Source organism: Eurytemora carolleeae, unplaced genomic scaffold, assembly GCF_000591075.1.
Source record: "Eurytemora carolleeae unplaced genomic scaffold, Eaff_2.0 scaffold619, whole genome shotgun sequence".
Lineage (NCBI taxonomy): Eukaryota > Metazoa > Arthropoda > Copepoda > Calanoida > Temoridae > Eurytemora > Eurytemora carolleeae.
This window is the reverse complement of record NW_019396512.1, coordinates 171519-187813: the sequence shown is the minus strand read 5'-3', so window position 1 is coordinate 187813 and position 16295 is coordinate 171519. Positions and strand designations below refer to the sequence as shown.

The 16295-nt window shown below is 33.2% G+C and overlaps 2 protein-coding genes across 3 annotated transcripts in view; both read left to right on the top strand.

The window, feature by feature from the left end:
• LOC111704670 (disintegrin and metalloproteinase domain-containing protein 10) overlaps nt 1–10404 on the top strand; it is a 21931-nt gene extending 11527 nt beyond the window's left edge. For both annotated transcript variants that reach the window (XM_023476982.1, XM_023476983.1), the window contains exons 13-21: nt 537–632; nt 1752–1813; nt 3719–3768; nt 4214–4384; nt 5197–5280; nt 7714–7813; nt 9132–9185; nt 9377–9436; nt 10319–10404. In XM_023476982.1, the coding sequence (XP_023332750.1) occupies nt 537–632; nt 1752–1813; nt 3719–3768; nt 4214–4384; nt 5197–5280; nt 7714–7813; nt 9132–9185; nt 9377–9436; nt 10319–10366 (725 nt within the window). In that variant the 3' untranslated portion in view covers nt 10367–10404. The remainder of the gene's footprint in view (nt 1–536; nt 633–1751; nt 1814–3718; nt 3769–4213; nt 4385–5196; nt 5281–7713; nt 7814–9131; nt 9186–9376; nt 9437–10318) is intronic.
• A 3208-nt stretch (nt 10405–13612) lies between these two features.
• The window catches only part of LOC111704671 (myosin-VIIa), a 70863-nt gene continuing 68180 nt past the window's right edge, over nt 13613–16295 (top strand). The window contains exon 1 of the mRNA XM_023476984.1: nt 13613–13792. The gene's annotated coding sequence lies outside the window, so the exon portion shown is untranslated. The remainder of the gene's footprint in view (nt 13793–16295) is intronic.

Genomic DNA, 16295 nt, shown 5'->3' with positions numbered 1-16295 from the left:
CCATTTCAAAGTTAAACAAAAACATTTCTATTTAAAGAATTAGTGACTTTCATCAACATTTAATTGTCAATCTTTTCAGAAGTTTTAATGTATAAAAAGCGTCTTCGGACTTTTCGACAGATAGTCTCACGAATAGGAAAATAGATCGTAAGAATCTTTTCATTATAAATTTGTAAACCCTGTAATAATTATTTATCATTATTCATTTCGTTATTTTTTTTAGGAAATAAAGAGTTTTCTGCATTATCGATTTTGATTCGTGGATTATACCTTGTCTATCTGTTCATCGTCAGAATCTTGTTCCTTTGCGACAACAATATTATATTTAGTATACTGTGGGGATGGTAGAGTTGATGAATATATTATATCTAGGATACTGTGGGGATGTTAGGATGAATATATTATATCTAGGATACTGTGGGGATGGTAGGATGAATATATTATATCTAGTGTACTGTGGGGGTGGTAGAGTGGATGAATATATTATATCTTGGATACTGTAGGGATGATAGAGTGGATAAATATATTATATCTAGGATACTGTGGGGATGGTAGAGTGGATGAAGGGGAAGAATGTGATTGTGGGGGTGTGGCGAACTGTTTAAAAGAGCGGAGCTGCTGTACTCCACCAGGTTCGTATAAAGTTGATTACGTATGTAAATAAGGAATAAATACAACAAGATATAAAAAGATAGAGATTTCCGGACTAGAATCTCAAATGCCTAATATATATATTCAATACCAAGCAAAGAGAGTAATCAGGATCTAAATAGATTCATAATTTAATTTTGAAAACTGATGATGTGTCTACAAACTGACTTGCATTTATTCCTTTAACTAATTAACTGGTTTAAACACTTGTCAAGCTATAAAAACGATGATAGATCTTTCAAATCATTAATGGTCAGATTAATGTTTTAAGGGTATCTTGTCAATATGGCATGCACCTCGTTAAATAGAGATATTATTGCTGTCCCATGAAGTTTAAAGGCTTTAATTTCAATATAATTTGCATCAAAATTTTCTTCTTAGTGTACTTATAAACTGTAAACCCGCCAGGTTATACAAAAGGATGAAACTGCTTCCTTTATGATTCCTGCAAATGTAAATTTTTTTTTTTCTTTGCTCAATAATTGAAAGAGTTTTAATTCGTCTTTACAGCCTCAACCTTTTTGAGTAACCCTGTATCATTAAGGATTAATAAGAGGGCAGGAGGAGTGTAAATGGAGGAAAAGGATTAAAGAATGTATTATTAAGGATTAAGAAGAAGGGAGGAGGAGAGTAAATGGAGGAGAAGGATTAAAGAATGTATTATTAAGGATTAAGAAGAGGGGAGGAGGAGTGTAAATGGGGGAGAATGATTAAAGAATGTATTATTAAGGATTAAGATGAGGAGAGGAGAATTGTAAATGGAAGAGAAGGATTAAAGAATGTATTATTAAGGATTAAGAAGAGAGGAGGAGGAGTATAAATGGAGGAGAAGGATTAAAGAATTATATTAAGGATTAAGATGAGGGGAGAAGGAGTGTAGATGGAGGAGAAGGATTAAAGAATGTATTATTCAGGATTAAGAAGAGGGGAGGAGGAGTGTAAATGGAGGAGAAGGATTAAAGAATGTATTATTCAGGATTAAGAAGAGTGGAGGAGGAGTGTAGATGGAGGAGAAGGATTCAAGAATGTATTATTCAGGATTAAGAAGAGGGGAGGAGGAGTGTAGATGGAGGAGAAGGATTAAAGAATGTATTATTCAGGATTAAGAAGAGGGGAGGAGGAGTGTAGATGGAGGAGAAGGATTACAGAATGCAGAAACAAGGGAGAAGATCTTTATATTTATTTAAATCCTAAATAAAATACATCGGGATTTCATTTAAAACAGAAAATATATGGCAAGATATATCTAAATGTATAATTGAATTGAGTTTTTGACACAAACTCAAATTTATAATCCTTATATCTTAGCAATCTGATGGTGCAAACGTTTGATATTTCAGAATTAGATTATTTGATCTAAGAGAATTAATAGTTTGAAATATCAAAAGTCCACGCACATTTGGTTACAAAGACATAGAGATTTTAAAATCAGAGTTTGTTGTTAAAACTCAATTCCTGTAGCTTGTCTGTCTATTTAATTAACGTCAAAACGGCTGAACCGATCGGGTCGGAAAAAAAGCTTTGGCTGAAACAAAAAGTTTCCAAAAATATTTTTAATCCATTAATTTAGTAAGCTAATTTTGAAGCAACTACAAAACTATTTGCTTTGCGCTGAAAACTTTTAAATGGACTGAACGAGTTTTAATCATTCTTCCTTCGCAGGGAGATCAGCTAATCTTCCGTTGGTTAAATCTATCTTTGATCTTATTCCGTCCATAGAGAATAGAATATATAGAGAGGAATTTACTAGAAAAAAGTGTAAAACGGCCATTTTGTTGTACTGTTTCCATACTGCAGGTGTACTTCACATATGCATGCTATATAACCTGTTGGGCCCTGGAATATCATTTTATTGAAAATCTAAAATTATTTTTAAAAGAAAACCAAATTATGAAATAGGCTGGTTTCATAATTGACCAATGATGATTTCACATAGACTCTATGCCTTTCACTTTACAAACAATGATTTTCCGTTATAACTATAAATCAAATGATGTTTTTTATTCCCCTAATTCATTATAAAGTTTATTTTAAAAAATTCAAAATTGAAATGAATAGTCTAGGGAACATACTTTATTAATGTACTCTACTGCATATAATTTGTGAACATTTACATGATTTGTACACTTTGAACTCCCTTTCAGGCTGAAAGGGACTGAAAAAAATCATACCGAGAGATTCTTTTAATTCCTCTCTATATATTCTATTCTCTATGATTCCGTCCCATCTATAAGTTTTTACTTCACAAGGCCACAAAGATGTTGGTATACTTCAATGTTTGTTCCTTCCAAGGAAAATTGAATACAAGGAGTGGGCAATAGGGTTTCCGTACACTTTACTGTGACGTTTTTGGACTGCTGGAGAACTACTTTTTGCGTAACAACAATAATAAAGATTGTAAACAATAACACAAATGATAAACAGACATTTGGTGCATCTCTGGCGTTAGATGAAGATTCACCGTATACTAACTCATGTTTGTTTACAGTAGATCGGCTGCCTTTATTATTGTTGTTACGCAACAACTAGTTCTCCAGCAGTCCAAAAACGTCACAGCAAAGTGTACGGAAACCCTATTGCCCACTCCTTGTATTCAATTCTCCTTGGTTCCTGCGAAGATAAATCAAAGAAATGCAACTGAAATTGTTTACATTCCGCCCAGAACTTGCAGTACACAATTTGTTTACACACATCGATCGACCTGAATTCCTGCTTGAATTATGTATCATAAGTATAATGGGGTTGTGTGGGTACCTAAAAACTAAATGCCTGTCTTACTAGTCTATTTCCCATGTGAACCATTGTATTAAGTCCAAAGAGCTTATAGTGTATAGAGTGATGACTGATGATGTACGCTAATCCTTTACTATATTATTTTTATAGGCCATAAACAATACCGAGAGCGTACTGCATATTTGTTTATTATAAGTTGATTCTTGCCTAACCTATAATATCAATATTAGTAAACAGTTTTAAGTGTACAGCTAACTGAGCACACAGGTAGAGAACTATTAACCCCCCCGGATTTAGTCAAAATTATAAAATTCAAAGAACTTCTCTATACCAGACTGAATTATCAGAAACAGAGCTGTTTTCTACCCAACATAAACCTTACAGGAACAAAATATCTACCAGATGTATATCAATGATTACGTTCGTTCAACGAGCGTTTGATTTACAGTTTTAATGAATTGATGTTTGGATTATGTCGTTTTTTTTCAAAAGAAATCGTTCAAAAATGTTTAAAGATTTAATGGTCTTAAAAATCATAAAACTGATTTTTAAAGTCACCCTATAAAAAAAAGATAAAGTTTTTGCCACAAACTCACATTTTTAATCCTTATATCTTTTGTGTAAACTTATGAAATTTCAAAATTATATTTTTGGATCTAACAGATTTCATAGTTTGAAATATCTAAGGTTTTATAACACAGATGTAATGATTAGAAGATCAGAGTTTTTGGCAAAAACTCACTTCTTTCAGAAGTTTTAGCATTTTCCTCTGCTTTGTTTTTAAACCAACAGTTGACTGGACATCAAGTAAATAATATTTTGTTGGAAGTAAACTGACCAGTAGGAGAGGGTTCAGGAGAAAACAAAACAAATTCTCCAGAAGTTTAAATAAACCAGAAAAACGCCGAAGGAAATATATGATAAATCTGAACTCTATGAATGAACAGCAGAGTGATTCTATGAGAAAGGTTTGCAGTATCCTTGGATTACAGGGCTGTAGGTAATACTAACTTTAATAATAAAGCTCTTCGCTCGTCTATCTATATACTTTGCTTGTCTGTTTGTTTGTTTCTTTGTTTCCAATAAACGTCAAAACGCCTGAACCGATTGGGTTCAAATTTTGTGTGGGACTTCACATGTCCCCAGAAAAGGTTTACAGATTATCAAAATTTCAAAAATTGTATTTCCATTGAATTTTTAAATTTATTTTGTATTTATATAAAAAGAAATGTTCACAATTGAAATAGAAGAGTGGCGCAAAGCGCCCTAAAAGCATATTAAAATAAACTTGGATTTCAAAATATTTACAAGTGTAATATTTCACACATTTTTGTAATTTCTGCTTTATTTGCTGTTTCTGTATAATTTCACTCCAAGCAACAAGGTCAAGAAATTACTTTTACAACTTTCCGATATTGTAATTCATCAAGTTCTCATTTTTTCAGACAGTAAAAAAGCAAAATGTTTAGTTTGATTTGTTGGCATGAATAAATTTTTTGATTCTCCAAAAAAAAAAGCTGAAATTTATTTTAGTAATTCATACATTAGGACCTTGTGGAACTGTGGAATGGGAAGAGAATAGTTATGATATGAATAGTCCAATGAACATAATACACAGCATATAGTGCAGAACCAATTTAACTTAAAACGTTAATTCTAGCAGTTGGGAAAACTATATTTTTTAAAGCATAAAATGTTGCTTAAATGTCGTCTTCATATTCCATAGTTCCCGCTTTAAATTTAATATTGGCATTGTTCAAAGTATTTTTTTAATCCCTTCGAAAATAAAAAAAATAATAAAAATGTGTTTAGCTGTATTGGTTCCTGTAGTTCCTGTTGTATGGATCAGTCAGGGAACTGTGTTAAAGTGTCAGATCTTATTTATAAATTTTTCAGGTGATTCAACAAATTCGTTTTAAACATTGATTGGATTGATTTCATATTTGATAGCATACGTTTCCTGTTTAATTGCAAACTATCGACATTATAGACGATTGTAATAAAAAATATTTTGTCCACTGTCCAGAACACATTTACGTTCTGAGTGACAAATTTAAAATAAGTTCCGAAATAAATAAACTAAAGCGTTTTTTTTATGTTTAAAAATATTTTTTTTAACTATGTATTTTTAAATTAAAATTATTTAACAAAATTTTAAAAAAGCAGTAAATTTTTTTATCTCCGACTGTTGTATCTTCTTTTTACATACATCATACATCTGTTCCCTGTTCTTCTCTTTTAGATCTACGCATTCTAGTATCTTGTAGACAAGGGAATTATGCATTTTTACACATATTTCTGGTGCATACTATTCTTTAATTTGATATCTTGGCTGTATTTGCAGTTTTCAGTAATGTCTGACTCAACAACTGTTGAAGGTTAGCTTCAAACACAATTTCCTCAATATTCTTACAGGTTGGAAAAATAAAAGTCACACTACACCAAGCAGGGTTTATAATTTCTGATGATATTTTTTGCCAGAATTCCACTTTAATAATGTCAAATGGGATAAGAAAGGTTAGGCTAGGAGTGAAGTTTTTCGACAAAAGAATTCTTGATTCTTGTAAGTTCACCTCGGACACAGTGCTTCGAATACAGCACAGCCTGGTCTACAGCAATCTTTTCCTTGCAGCCGCAGAGTATAACACCGGTAACATAGTGAATGGCTATCAGGATTCTATTTTCTATATTTCCATTTTCATTGTTTCTGGCAAGAGGGAAGAGGAAGAGAGAGAAAGAGAGAAACCCCTCCTTCTCCGCACTATTATTTTCTTTTTTTTCCATGTAGGGTGCAGGCCTTTAATGTTTCTTGTTGTTCTGTTTTTTTCTTTTCCATTTGTGTGCAAGGGACCCCCATATACACCCCTGGCTAACATTGTAAAAGTGTAACCTATTCTTATGATAAGCGACCTTTTATAAAATTGCTGATATGAATCGCAATTTGACTATTTTTAATGTTTAAGATAAATAAAAGAAGTACGACAATAAATCAAATAGTTTCTGATAAGTTTTGAATAAAAGATTTTACAAAGAAGAATTCCAGTAGCTTTGATTCGCCCAAAAGCAAATAATGCAGGATTCAAAGGTTAAACAAAAACGGTTTTGAGGCCTATATTCTGTTATAATAGTTTAATCAATAAGCCCTGCATTAAAGGCTGCCACGCATTTTATGGCGGACAAAGTATTTCTGAATAAGTTTTTATGTTTCTTTGTTATGAACCAACTTTCTATATTTCACTTTTTGTTCTCAAGTATATGTTATTCAATTGTTTAGTTCTTGAGGTTTGAACTTTTAAATGTGTAACTTTAATCCTACCCAGAGATTGTTCCTCTCCGTTTCAGGAGTCTTCCAATCCTTCTTAACTACTTTATATATATCATTAACACTGAGATTTTCGTTTAGCTATGTATTTCAGTCCAAGGGAAAAATTTTGACAATATTAATCATATAAATGATTAGTTAGAAAAATAAGATAATTACAAATATAGAACTTAATATATAACAATATTTGAGTAAAAGTATAAACAATCTGATTTTACAAAATATATATATATCTATCTTTACTTAATACTATTGGATTTCAACCTCTTTGAATCAGTTTAGGGCGAATAGATAAATGCGAATTACGGATATTGACAAAACAAATAGTTACAAAAAAATTGATTTATTACCTAGATTTTCCAATTTGTTTCTTCAAAGATACACTTCAAAATCACTGGGTCATTTTACGATAAATACAGATCTGAGAGCAAAGATCTAGGATTCAAATTCCAACTAACTAACCCGAGTCAGGGTCTCTCTTGGCTTTTTATAGTAAACCATGATAGATTGTTCTAGAACATTCTCGAAGATGTTGAGCTTGTTTTTTGCGCTGCTTAAGAATTTATTCTAGAACTTTCTTGAGAAAAAGGTTCTCTGACTCACGTATTCTTTGCGTGCATGTTTTCTTCTAGCTGGTTCTAGAAGTTTTAGATGTTTCTACGATCTTTTACCCAGGGTTGTTATACCTTGAATCCCGATAACCAATGATGGGCACACAGGCCAGTTAGTTCCCAGATTCAAGGCCAATTATATCTTTATCATCAACAATTACTCATATAGATAAACACAGTTAGAATTAAAACTTGAGGTTTTACAACATTTCTCTAGTTTGCCATTTTCTCTCTCTCACCATGTATCTCTGAATACTGTAAAAAGCACCTATCAAGAAGTAAGTTTTGTCAGATTTCTTTTAAATCTGTTTCTGTTTTTAAGAATTCGTAATGTTGTGCTTCAAAATTAAAAAGATTGTTAAAGATTTGATGAAAACTCAAGAAAATATTTTCTAGGAGAGTTCAAAGAAAGATCAGTTCGTGTCCCTACAGCGTTCTCCAGTGTGTTTCCTTCCAGTATATTAATCAGTACCAGGAGCAGAAAACACAGTTTCAGGTATAACCAATAATCCAGTATATATACCAGCACTAGGAGCAGAGTTATAGGTAACTGCAATATACAAGTATATTAACCAGTATCAGGAGCAGAGTTTCAGGTATCCAATATTTCAGTATATTAACCAGTACCAGGAGCGCCAATATACAAGTATATAAACCGGTACCAGGAGCAGAGTTCCAGGTAACCAATATTCCAGTATATTTACCAGTACCAGGAGCAGAGTTTCAGGTAAACAATAGTCCAGTATATTAACCAGTACCAGGAACAGAGTTTCAGGTATAACCAATATTTCAGTATATTAATCAGCACCAGGAGCAGAGTTTCAGGTATCCAATATTTCAGTATATTAACCAGTACCAGGAGCACCAATATACAAGTATATAAACCAGTACCAGGAGCAGAGTTTCAGGTAACCAATATTCCAGTATATTAATCAGTACCAGGAGCAGAGTTTCAGGTAAACCAATATTCCAGGATATTTATCAGCACCAGGAGCAGAGTTCCAGGTAACCATTAGTCCAGGATATTTATCGGTTTCAGGAGCAGAGTTCCAGGTAACCAATATTCTAGGATATTTATCAGCACCAGGAGCAGAGTTCCAGGTAACCAATAGTCCAGAGCTGAAAACTTTAGAATGGTGGATATCGGGATTAATGCTTGATCCTCTCTTTTTGATAATCTCAAGATTAACATAATCTTGCAAGATTATCTTAAAAGTGTATGAAAAACGATAAAATTCAAATTAATATTTAATCATCTGAGAAACTGTAGCAGCCAATCAGAGAAAAGCGGGCAACCAATGAGAGAACAGAAATATTCTCATTGGAGAAAACAATTAACGGATATCCAAGGAGAGAGAAAAAGAGTGGATTAGGACAAAAATGAAAAGTTTCCACAGTGGATATTTGAATCAAGAAGTCAGGATTAAAGGTTATCCATTCTAAAGTTCTCAGCTCAGGATATTTATCAGTTTCAGGAGCAGAGTTCCAGGTAACCAATAGTCCAGGATATTTATCAGTACCAGGAGCAGAGTTCCAGGTAACCAATATTCCAGGATATTTATCAGTTTCAGGAGCAGAGTTCCAGGTAACCAATATTCCAGGATATTTATCAGTTTAAGGAGCAGAGTTCCAGGTAGCCAATAGTCCAGGATATTAACCAGTACCTGGAGCAGAAAACATATCTCGACTAGAAACAATGTCGTGGACGTCTTTGAAAAGAGTTTTATTTTTTTCGAATATATTAGGAAAGTTTACTAAATGCAACACATACAAAAAAATTAAATTTTGACCCTAATTGTTATTTTTTATTTTAGGATACATGGTTCAACCCAACACCTGGAGATAAGGATTCTAAACCCTGGATTGAGGTGATTGATAATGGAACTGGCGCCACCCTAGATTTTACAATGTAGAGGCGAAGGACGGGGGATTAAATAAAAAGGGAAATATATCTATTTTAATGTATTGACTCTCTATAAGAGGGGGGGGGGGGGGGGGGGGGGGTTCCCCGTAAAAAAAATTTTTTAATCTTAAAATTTAACCCTGATTCAATTCCTAGGTGCTGAGAGGGTTTTCGGGTTTAGCTCCCGACAAAACTGGAACTGTGATTTGTCTCAAGGAAAGGATTTTATCCATATTATTCTATTTAATGTCAGCCGGGATCTAAACTTAGGTTTGCTATATCTCAACAGTTTGTTCCTTTCTGAAGGATTATCCTGCACAATCCTGGTTTAACTTCTGTTTCAATTTAATTTCTAAGGTTTGAATTAACTGTCACCATAATTTCGAGTAGCCCTCTTTTTAAAGGATGTTATACTCGATTTACAATGGTAGCCTTAAACCTTTTCTGTGTAAAAATTATGGAGATGAAATTGTGTTTCTGTCAGAAAATTGATGATTTTTTAAAACGGTGTCTCTATAAGTGTAATTTGAATATTCCAGTAGCAGAGACGGAAATAATATGAGAGAATTTATCTCGGTTCAAGATAGAAGCAGACTACATCTTCATCATGGTTCTACATAAATAAAGGTTGAAAGGTTTACACCTGGGAATCGAACATGTAGTTTATTAAGATTAGGGTCACTTGGCTTTTCGGGCACTTCGCGCCCATCTTCTATTTCTACTTTTAATTGTGACTTTATCTGTTAGCATCCTCTCTTTGTACAGTATAAAACAAAAACAAAAAAAGTTTGCGGATTTCATAATATTTTTCGCACATTTTCAAAATTTTACAAAAATAAAAAACTTTTAAGCACAAATTTTTTAAATTTTGATCATTCATAAACCTTCCCTGGGGTTACGTTAGGTCCCACGCAAAAATTGGGCCCGCTCGGTTCAACCATTTTGACAATTATTGGATACAAACAAACAAACAAGCTAAATTTATAAATAGGTTTGGCAGGCAAACGATTTCATTATGTTTTTTGACTTAATTCTAGATTTCTTTTATCTTTCTAGGGAGAATGTTCTTAAAAAATTTAAAATTCTTAAAAAATATAGACTGGAGCTGATTCGAGCTGCTGGCAGATTAAATTGGATTGTAAATAAATATTTTACAATGAAATACAAATTATTTTTATAATTAATTTGAATTTTTTTTTCTTCAAAAAAAGTATTCCTTTTGCTAAGTTTTATAATAGTTTGCTATTAATGAGCTAGAAAAGTCTGGAAGAAGCTGTGAGAAATGAATTCATGGTTTTACCTTTAAAAGGAAATAGTGCTAACAAAGTTCTGTGATAAATTACATTTTACCTTTCTTTTGGCGGAACAGAATGAATGTTTAAATTACATTTTTAAATCAAATTAATTATTTTTGGCACATATTTCTCTATTTGTTGTAATAAAATAAATATTTTATTTTATATATACACTATGTGCGCACAATTTATTTCTTTTTATTAATAAAAAGGTTTTATTAAAGATAATTACAAAAATGTACCAAGTTATTTCAACAGTATTACAGTATTCCAATATTTATTTTTGATATTTTCAAATAATTGGTATTAGAAATAGTCATCATCGGATCAGAATTCTGCTAATCGCTGTTTCTATTTTAATTCTGTTTGCTACAATTGTATGTTTAGCTCAAAGATGTTTCTAAATTCAATATTTCAGCTGCTGACATTGAACCCATGAATAATCATGAAATTATAAACCTTGCAAGTTTTCTGGAATTGATATTTGTTATAGCTTGGCAGGTTTGTAGATTGTTGAATGATAACTATACTAAATTTAGATCTATACACAATTTATGTGTATTTTTCCTGGCTCGGTTACAGGGTGAGGAAAGAAAAAAGAAAACTGCATTAAACGTGAAATTTTGAAAATGTGTGGGACCCAATGGCAGAATCTCCACTTAAAAATAATGACAAATGGCTAGGAGTTTTGGCTAGGAATAGATTATTAACATTTGGACTGGAGTCTTAAAACTGATGTTTAAGAACATCTTGGGCAGAACTTGTAAATGATGATTCTTCTCCATATTAGGAAGGTTCGTTGTTGATGGATATTTACATGTTTCCCATGGGTTGCAGGTTTTACTTAAAAACTGGCTCACCAGACCTGTTTCAAATGAGTGTAAGTCGAGCTTTTCCATAGAAAGCCTAGACCCACAGGTGTAAAAAACCTCTGTTCTCAAGTGTAATACAGTGTTGATAGAGGAATGCAGGCGTTCCTTGTTAATTATCTCGTTTCCTCGATTGTATTATATCCGTCCAACGTTACATCCGTCTTACAATACTTCGGACCTTCCCGCATTTGGATTTTTTTAACAGCTTCTAGCTGCTGTTGGTTCGATAAACTGTATGTCAGATACTCTCTCAATTGAAAAAAAGTTAGTGTATTCACTTGCACACTAACTGTAGGTTGGATGCAGACCTTTTTTAGGTCGGATGAGCAACATTAGTTGGTCAGATTAGTTCAACATTAGTAGGAGGATGTACAACTTTTGAAGGTCGGATGCACAACTTTTGCAGGTCGGATGCACAACTTTTATAGGTCGGATGGACAACTTTTATAGGTCGGATGGACAACTTTTGTTGGTTGGATGGACAACTTTGTAGGTCGGATGCACAACTTTTGTAGGTCACATACCCACATCTGTGGGTCGGATGCACACATTTTAAAAGTCAGTTGTACACTTTGTCAATTTTGATAAATGTGACCGCAGCGCTTGGCCCCTATCCTGTCCTAGCCGCAGTGCTCAGCCCCCTAACTTTTGAAGGTCGGATGCAAACATGTTGTAGGTCAGATGCACACTTTGTCAATTTTATTAATGTGGCTGCAGCACTCAGCCCCTTAGCCTGTCCTAGTCACAGCGCTCGGCCCTCTAGCCTGTCCTAGCTGCAGCGCTCAGCCCAGAAATTGTCTTAACTTAACCAAACCCCACACATCGGCTATCCCTTTGTCAATTTGATAAATGTGGCTGCAGCGCCCGGCCCTCTAGTCTGTCCTAGCCGCAGCGCTCGGCCAAGAAATTGTCTTAACCTAACCTAACCTCACATATCAGCTATCCCTTTGCACATATAAGCAAGACCTAGGTCCTGCTTTGAGGAAAGCTAGAGTTGAACTGCCAATCAGTAAACTATTAATAACCACTTGCACGTACTAGATGATTTCTAAAAAAAATATTATATTCCAACTCTTGTTTTATAGAGAAATGAAGTTCTTGCGACAAATTCTGATTTTCTTATTCCTATATCTTTGAAACCCAATGTCATAGACCTTGGAAATTTCAAACTATGAATTCTGTTAGATAAGATAGCTGAAGTTGAGGTTTACACCATCAGATAGCACAGATATAGGGATTAGAAAACTACAATTTTGCATGGCAAAGAATCAGCTCCTTCTCGTGATATTTTGATATTGGGTGAGTGGGGTCATTTTTGCATGTTGCAACTCGTAAACATATTCCAAGTTAGAAATGAGCCAAATGTTAGTTTTGGAACTGATGTCCCCTGAATTTACAAGATACATTAGTTTAGGTCTCAGACCTGTTAAATGAAAACTTATAACTTCCAAGAATCTGATCGATAAAGAATTACTCTAGAATTATAGTTTAGTTTAATACAGTGACAAAATGAATATGGATAAAATAACTTTATATAGCTTGAGAACCAAGCGTTATAACTTTATATAGCAACTAGCTTGAGAATCAAGCGTTATAACTTTATATAGCAACTAGCTTGAGAACCCAGCGTTATAACTTCATATAGCAACTATAGCTTGAGAACCCAGCGTTACAACTTTACATAGCAACTAGCTTGAGAACCCAGCGCTATAACTTTTCATAGCAACTAGCTTGAGAACCCAGCGTTATAATTTTATATAGCAACTAGCTTGAGAACCCAGCGTTACAACTTTATATAGCAACTAGCTTGAGAACCCAGCGTTATAACTTTATATAGCAACTAGCTTGAGAATGAGAACCCAGCGTTATAATTAATGATATACCCAAGTGGCGCCTCATACAATGTACACAGGACGGTGACATAATTTATTGCTATTTTTCAAAATTGCACATTGTACAAGTGCAACAATTGCAAATGTATGCTATTGTGAAGTTTAAGGGCGAAACTTTTGAATAAAAGGGGTTTATTCAACATAATTCTAACCGCGATTGCAATTAGAAACACATAATTCGATTTGGCCGGGAAAGACTGTACACAATCTAACCTTGTACAAAATTTACAAAAACGAACCCTCCTATGAACTGTACAGGCCTATGATAAATGTACTGGGTTTAAACCTGTGTACAGGTATAGTCCTAAAGGCAGGTAGATAGATAGATCCATCAGTCGGTTTCCACCTGCTAAAGTGAAACCACCTCCAAGCGCATCAAAGTGAAACAGTTTAACAGTTAATAAATAAAATTAAAGTTAATTTAAATTTACGACTCAGGAGTTTTTGTTTTTACGTGAGACTATTTTATCTTTTTAACAGTGAATGAATTGTTGAACCAATATATGCGTTCAGGTAATTATTTATCACTTATTTAAATTACTCTTTTATATAATAATTTTATAATAAACAAAACAAAAACATGTAGGAATAGAAGAACGTTTTATTTTTGTTTGATACATAATTAGTTTTCAAAAACAGTTAATTTATTCCAAAATTTAAATACCTTTAAACCTAAGAAACTGTTTGCCAATTAAGTTTTTACTTTTTAGCTGTCCGTGTGCTTCCGGATTAGTAGTTTAACTATAATTTTTACGAATATGAACCCGGAACCCCACCTTCTCCCTGCTCTTCCCTTTCCCGAAATAATGGCTAATCTTAGAGATTTCACCGGTAGTTGTAGTCAAACTCGTAATATGGACCAGCTGTTATTGAAATATACCTGCGCCCCCCACCCCTCCTCCTCTTTAGAATTAATTCTTTACTCCCCCCCCCCCCCTCCGCCCCAACCCTCCCACTTACTCAGCTCTTTAAATAATTAATCTTGGTCTTTAAGAAATTGTTACTCATCAATAAATACTTCTAAACAGGATTTTAAGTTTTAATGTTCGATTTATTCATTTATAATATCTATTTATGTCATTGTAATGGGTATCATGCGTGCGAAAAAGTTTTTGCTGTAATTTTTATTTTTTCTAGTTTGTTTTGATCAAAATGATCGTAAACAAACTCGAACAATAAAAAATCACAGCAAAAACTTTTTCGCACGCATGATACCCATTTCCATAACGTAGTTGTATTCAATTTTACTCAAATTATTTAAAAGTAGGTCGACAAAGTTACTTAATCACCCTGTTGTAAGGTAATTAAGTAACTTTTATCACCCTACAATGAGAAAAAATAGGTTTGAAATTTAAAATTTTAATAGCAAGGTGAAAAAATTACTTTTTCGCCCTGTTGTAGGGCGATAAAGTCACTTAATCACCGTTAAACGGGAAATATTAGGTGTGATAAATTCCATCAAAATTGAATAAAAAATATTATTTAAAGAATCATTTATTTATTTTGTACTTATTTGTGTGTAGGAATTTTAAGTAAATTTAGATTCGTTGTAAGAGTTTTTAATGATTTTACTCCTTAAAGTGAAGTATTTTGACAAACTGCGAAACAATCTTAATTTGTAAATCTAAGGCTGAATGCAGGTCACAGAGTAAGAATGTCATCGCGTGAATTCATATAAAAATTGTTAGTTATTCTTATACCAAACATATTATTGAGTTATCAGTTCAATAATTACTTACAAATAACATGTTGTTAAATTTGTTTTTACTTAACTCACTCAACTGTTAAAATCTAGTTAATATTTTTGATAAATACACAAATTATCAATCTATATTCAAGAATTTATCAAACAGAAATTACAATCTCAGACGTCTCTCTTGAGGCAACTCTATTCATATTTACAGTAACAAACCCCCTCTGTTTAGTTACGGATTTCAATGATAATATTAAGTGTAAATAAAAAGGGCTGTGTCTCTTAAAAACAAAATTGATTCCATGGGGTCTAAATTCTAGATAGATTTTTCATTTTTTGGACAATAATATTTTAATTTAAATTGGTGCAGGATTGAGGCTCTGGCATTATTACCGTTTTGTAGAGAAACCCTGTATATGAAAAGATCTGTATGTTATAAACTTAATTTAGACAAAAAATCATTGAGCATATATTTAAAAAATGTTCAGTTTAGCTCCTAATATTGAAAGAGTTTTATAAGATTTTCTCTTCGATTTTTTTAAAATTGAATTGTTTCTCTAACTGTAATCAGTTTTAACTAGTGTAGTTTCTATGTCAAGTTCATTTAATGCTTCAGTAATCCTGGAACCATAGGTTCATGTATCCGGGTCCCATCATTGCACTGAACCTAGGTTCATGTATCCGGGTCCAAGCATTGCACTGCACCTAGGTTCATGTATCCGGGTCCAATCATTGCACTGAACCTAGGTTCATGTATTCGGGTCCAATCATTGCACTGAACCTAGGTTCATGTATCTGGGTCCAAGCATGAACTGAACCTAGGTTCAAATATCCGGGTCGAAGCATTACACTGAACCTAGGTTCATGTATCCGGGTCCAAGCATGAACTGAACCTAGCTAGGTTCATATATCTGGGTCCAAGCATTTACACTGAACCTAGGTTCATGTATCCGGGTCCAAGCATTTACACTGAACCTAGGTTCATGTATCCGGGTCCCATCATTACACTGAACCTAGGTTCATTTACTATCCGGCTTCATTTCTTTATTCATGGAACTGATTTGAGATGAATAACAGCTTCCAACTCAATTTATTTTTTAATACATATAAATAAAACTTTATACAGCATACACTCAGCTACAGTATACAGTCCATTTAGTTAAGTAAAATATTAAGCTTAGCTCTTGATCTTTCTCTTACGCTCTCATTTCCAACAAAGAACTCAATGAATTTGATTAAAAATGTATGTCGTTATCATTTTGTCCATTAGTGTTTTAAGATAATTAGAATAAGTCCGGAAATGACCGCCCCCCCTTTTTACTT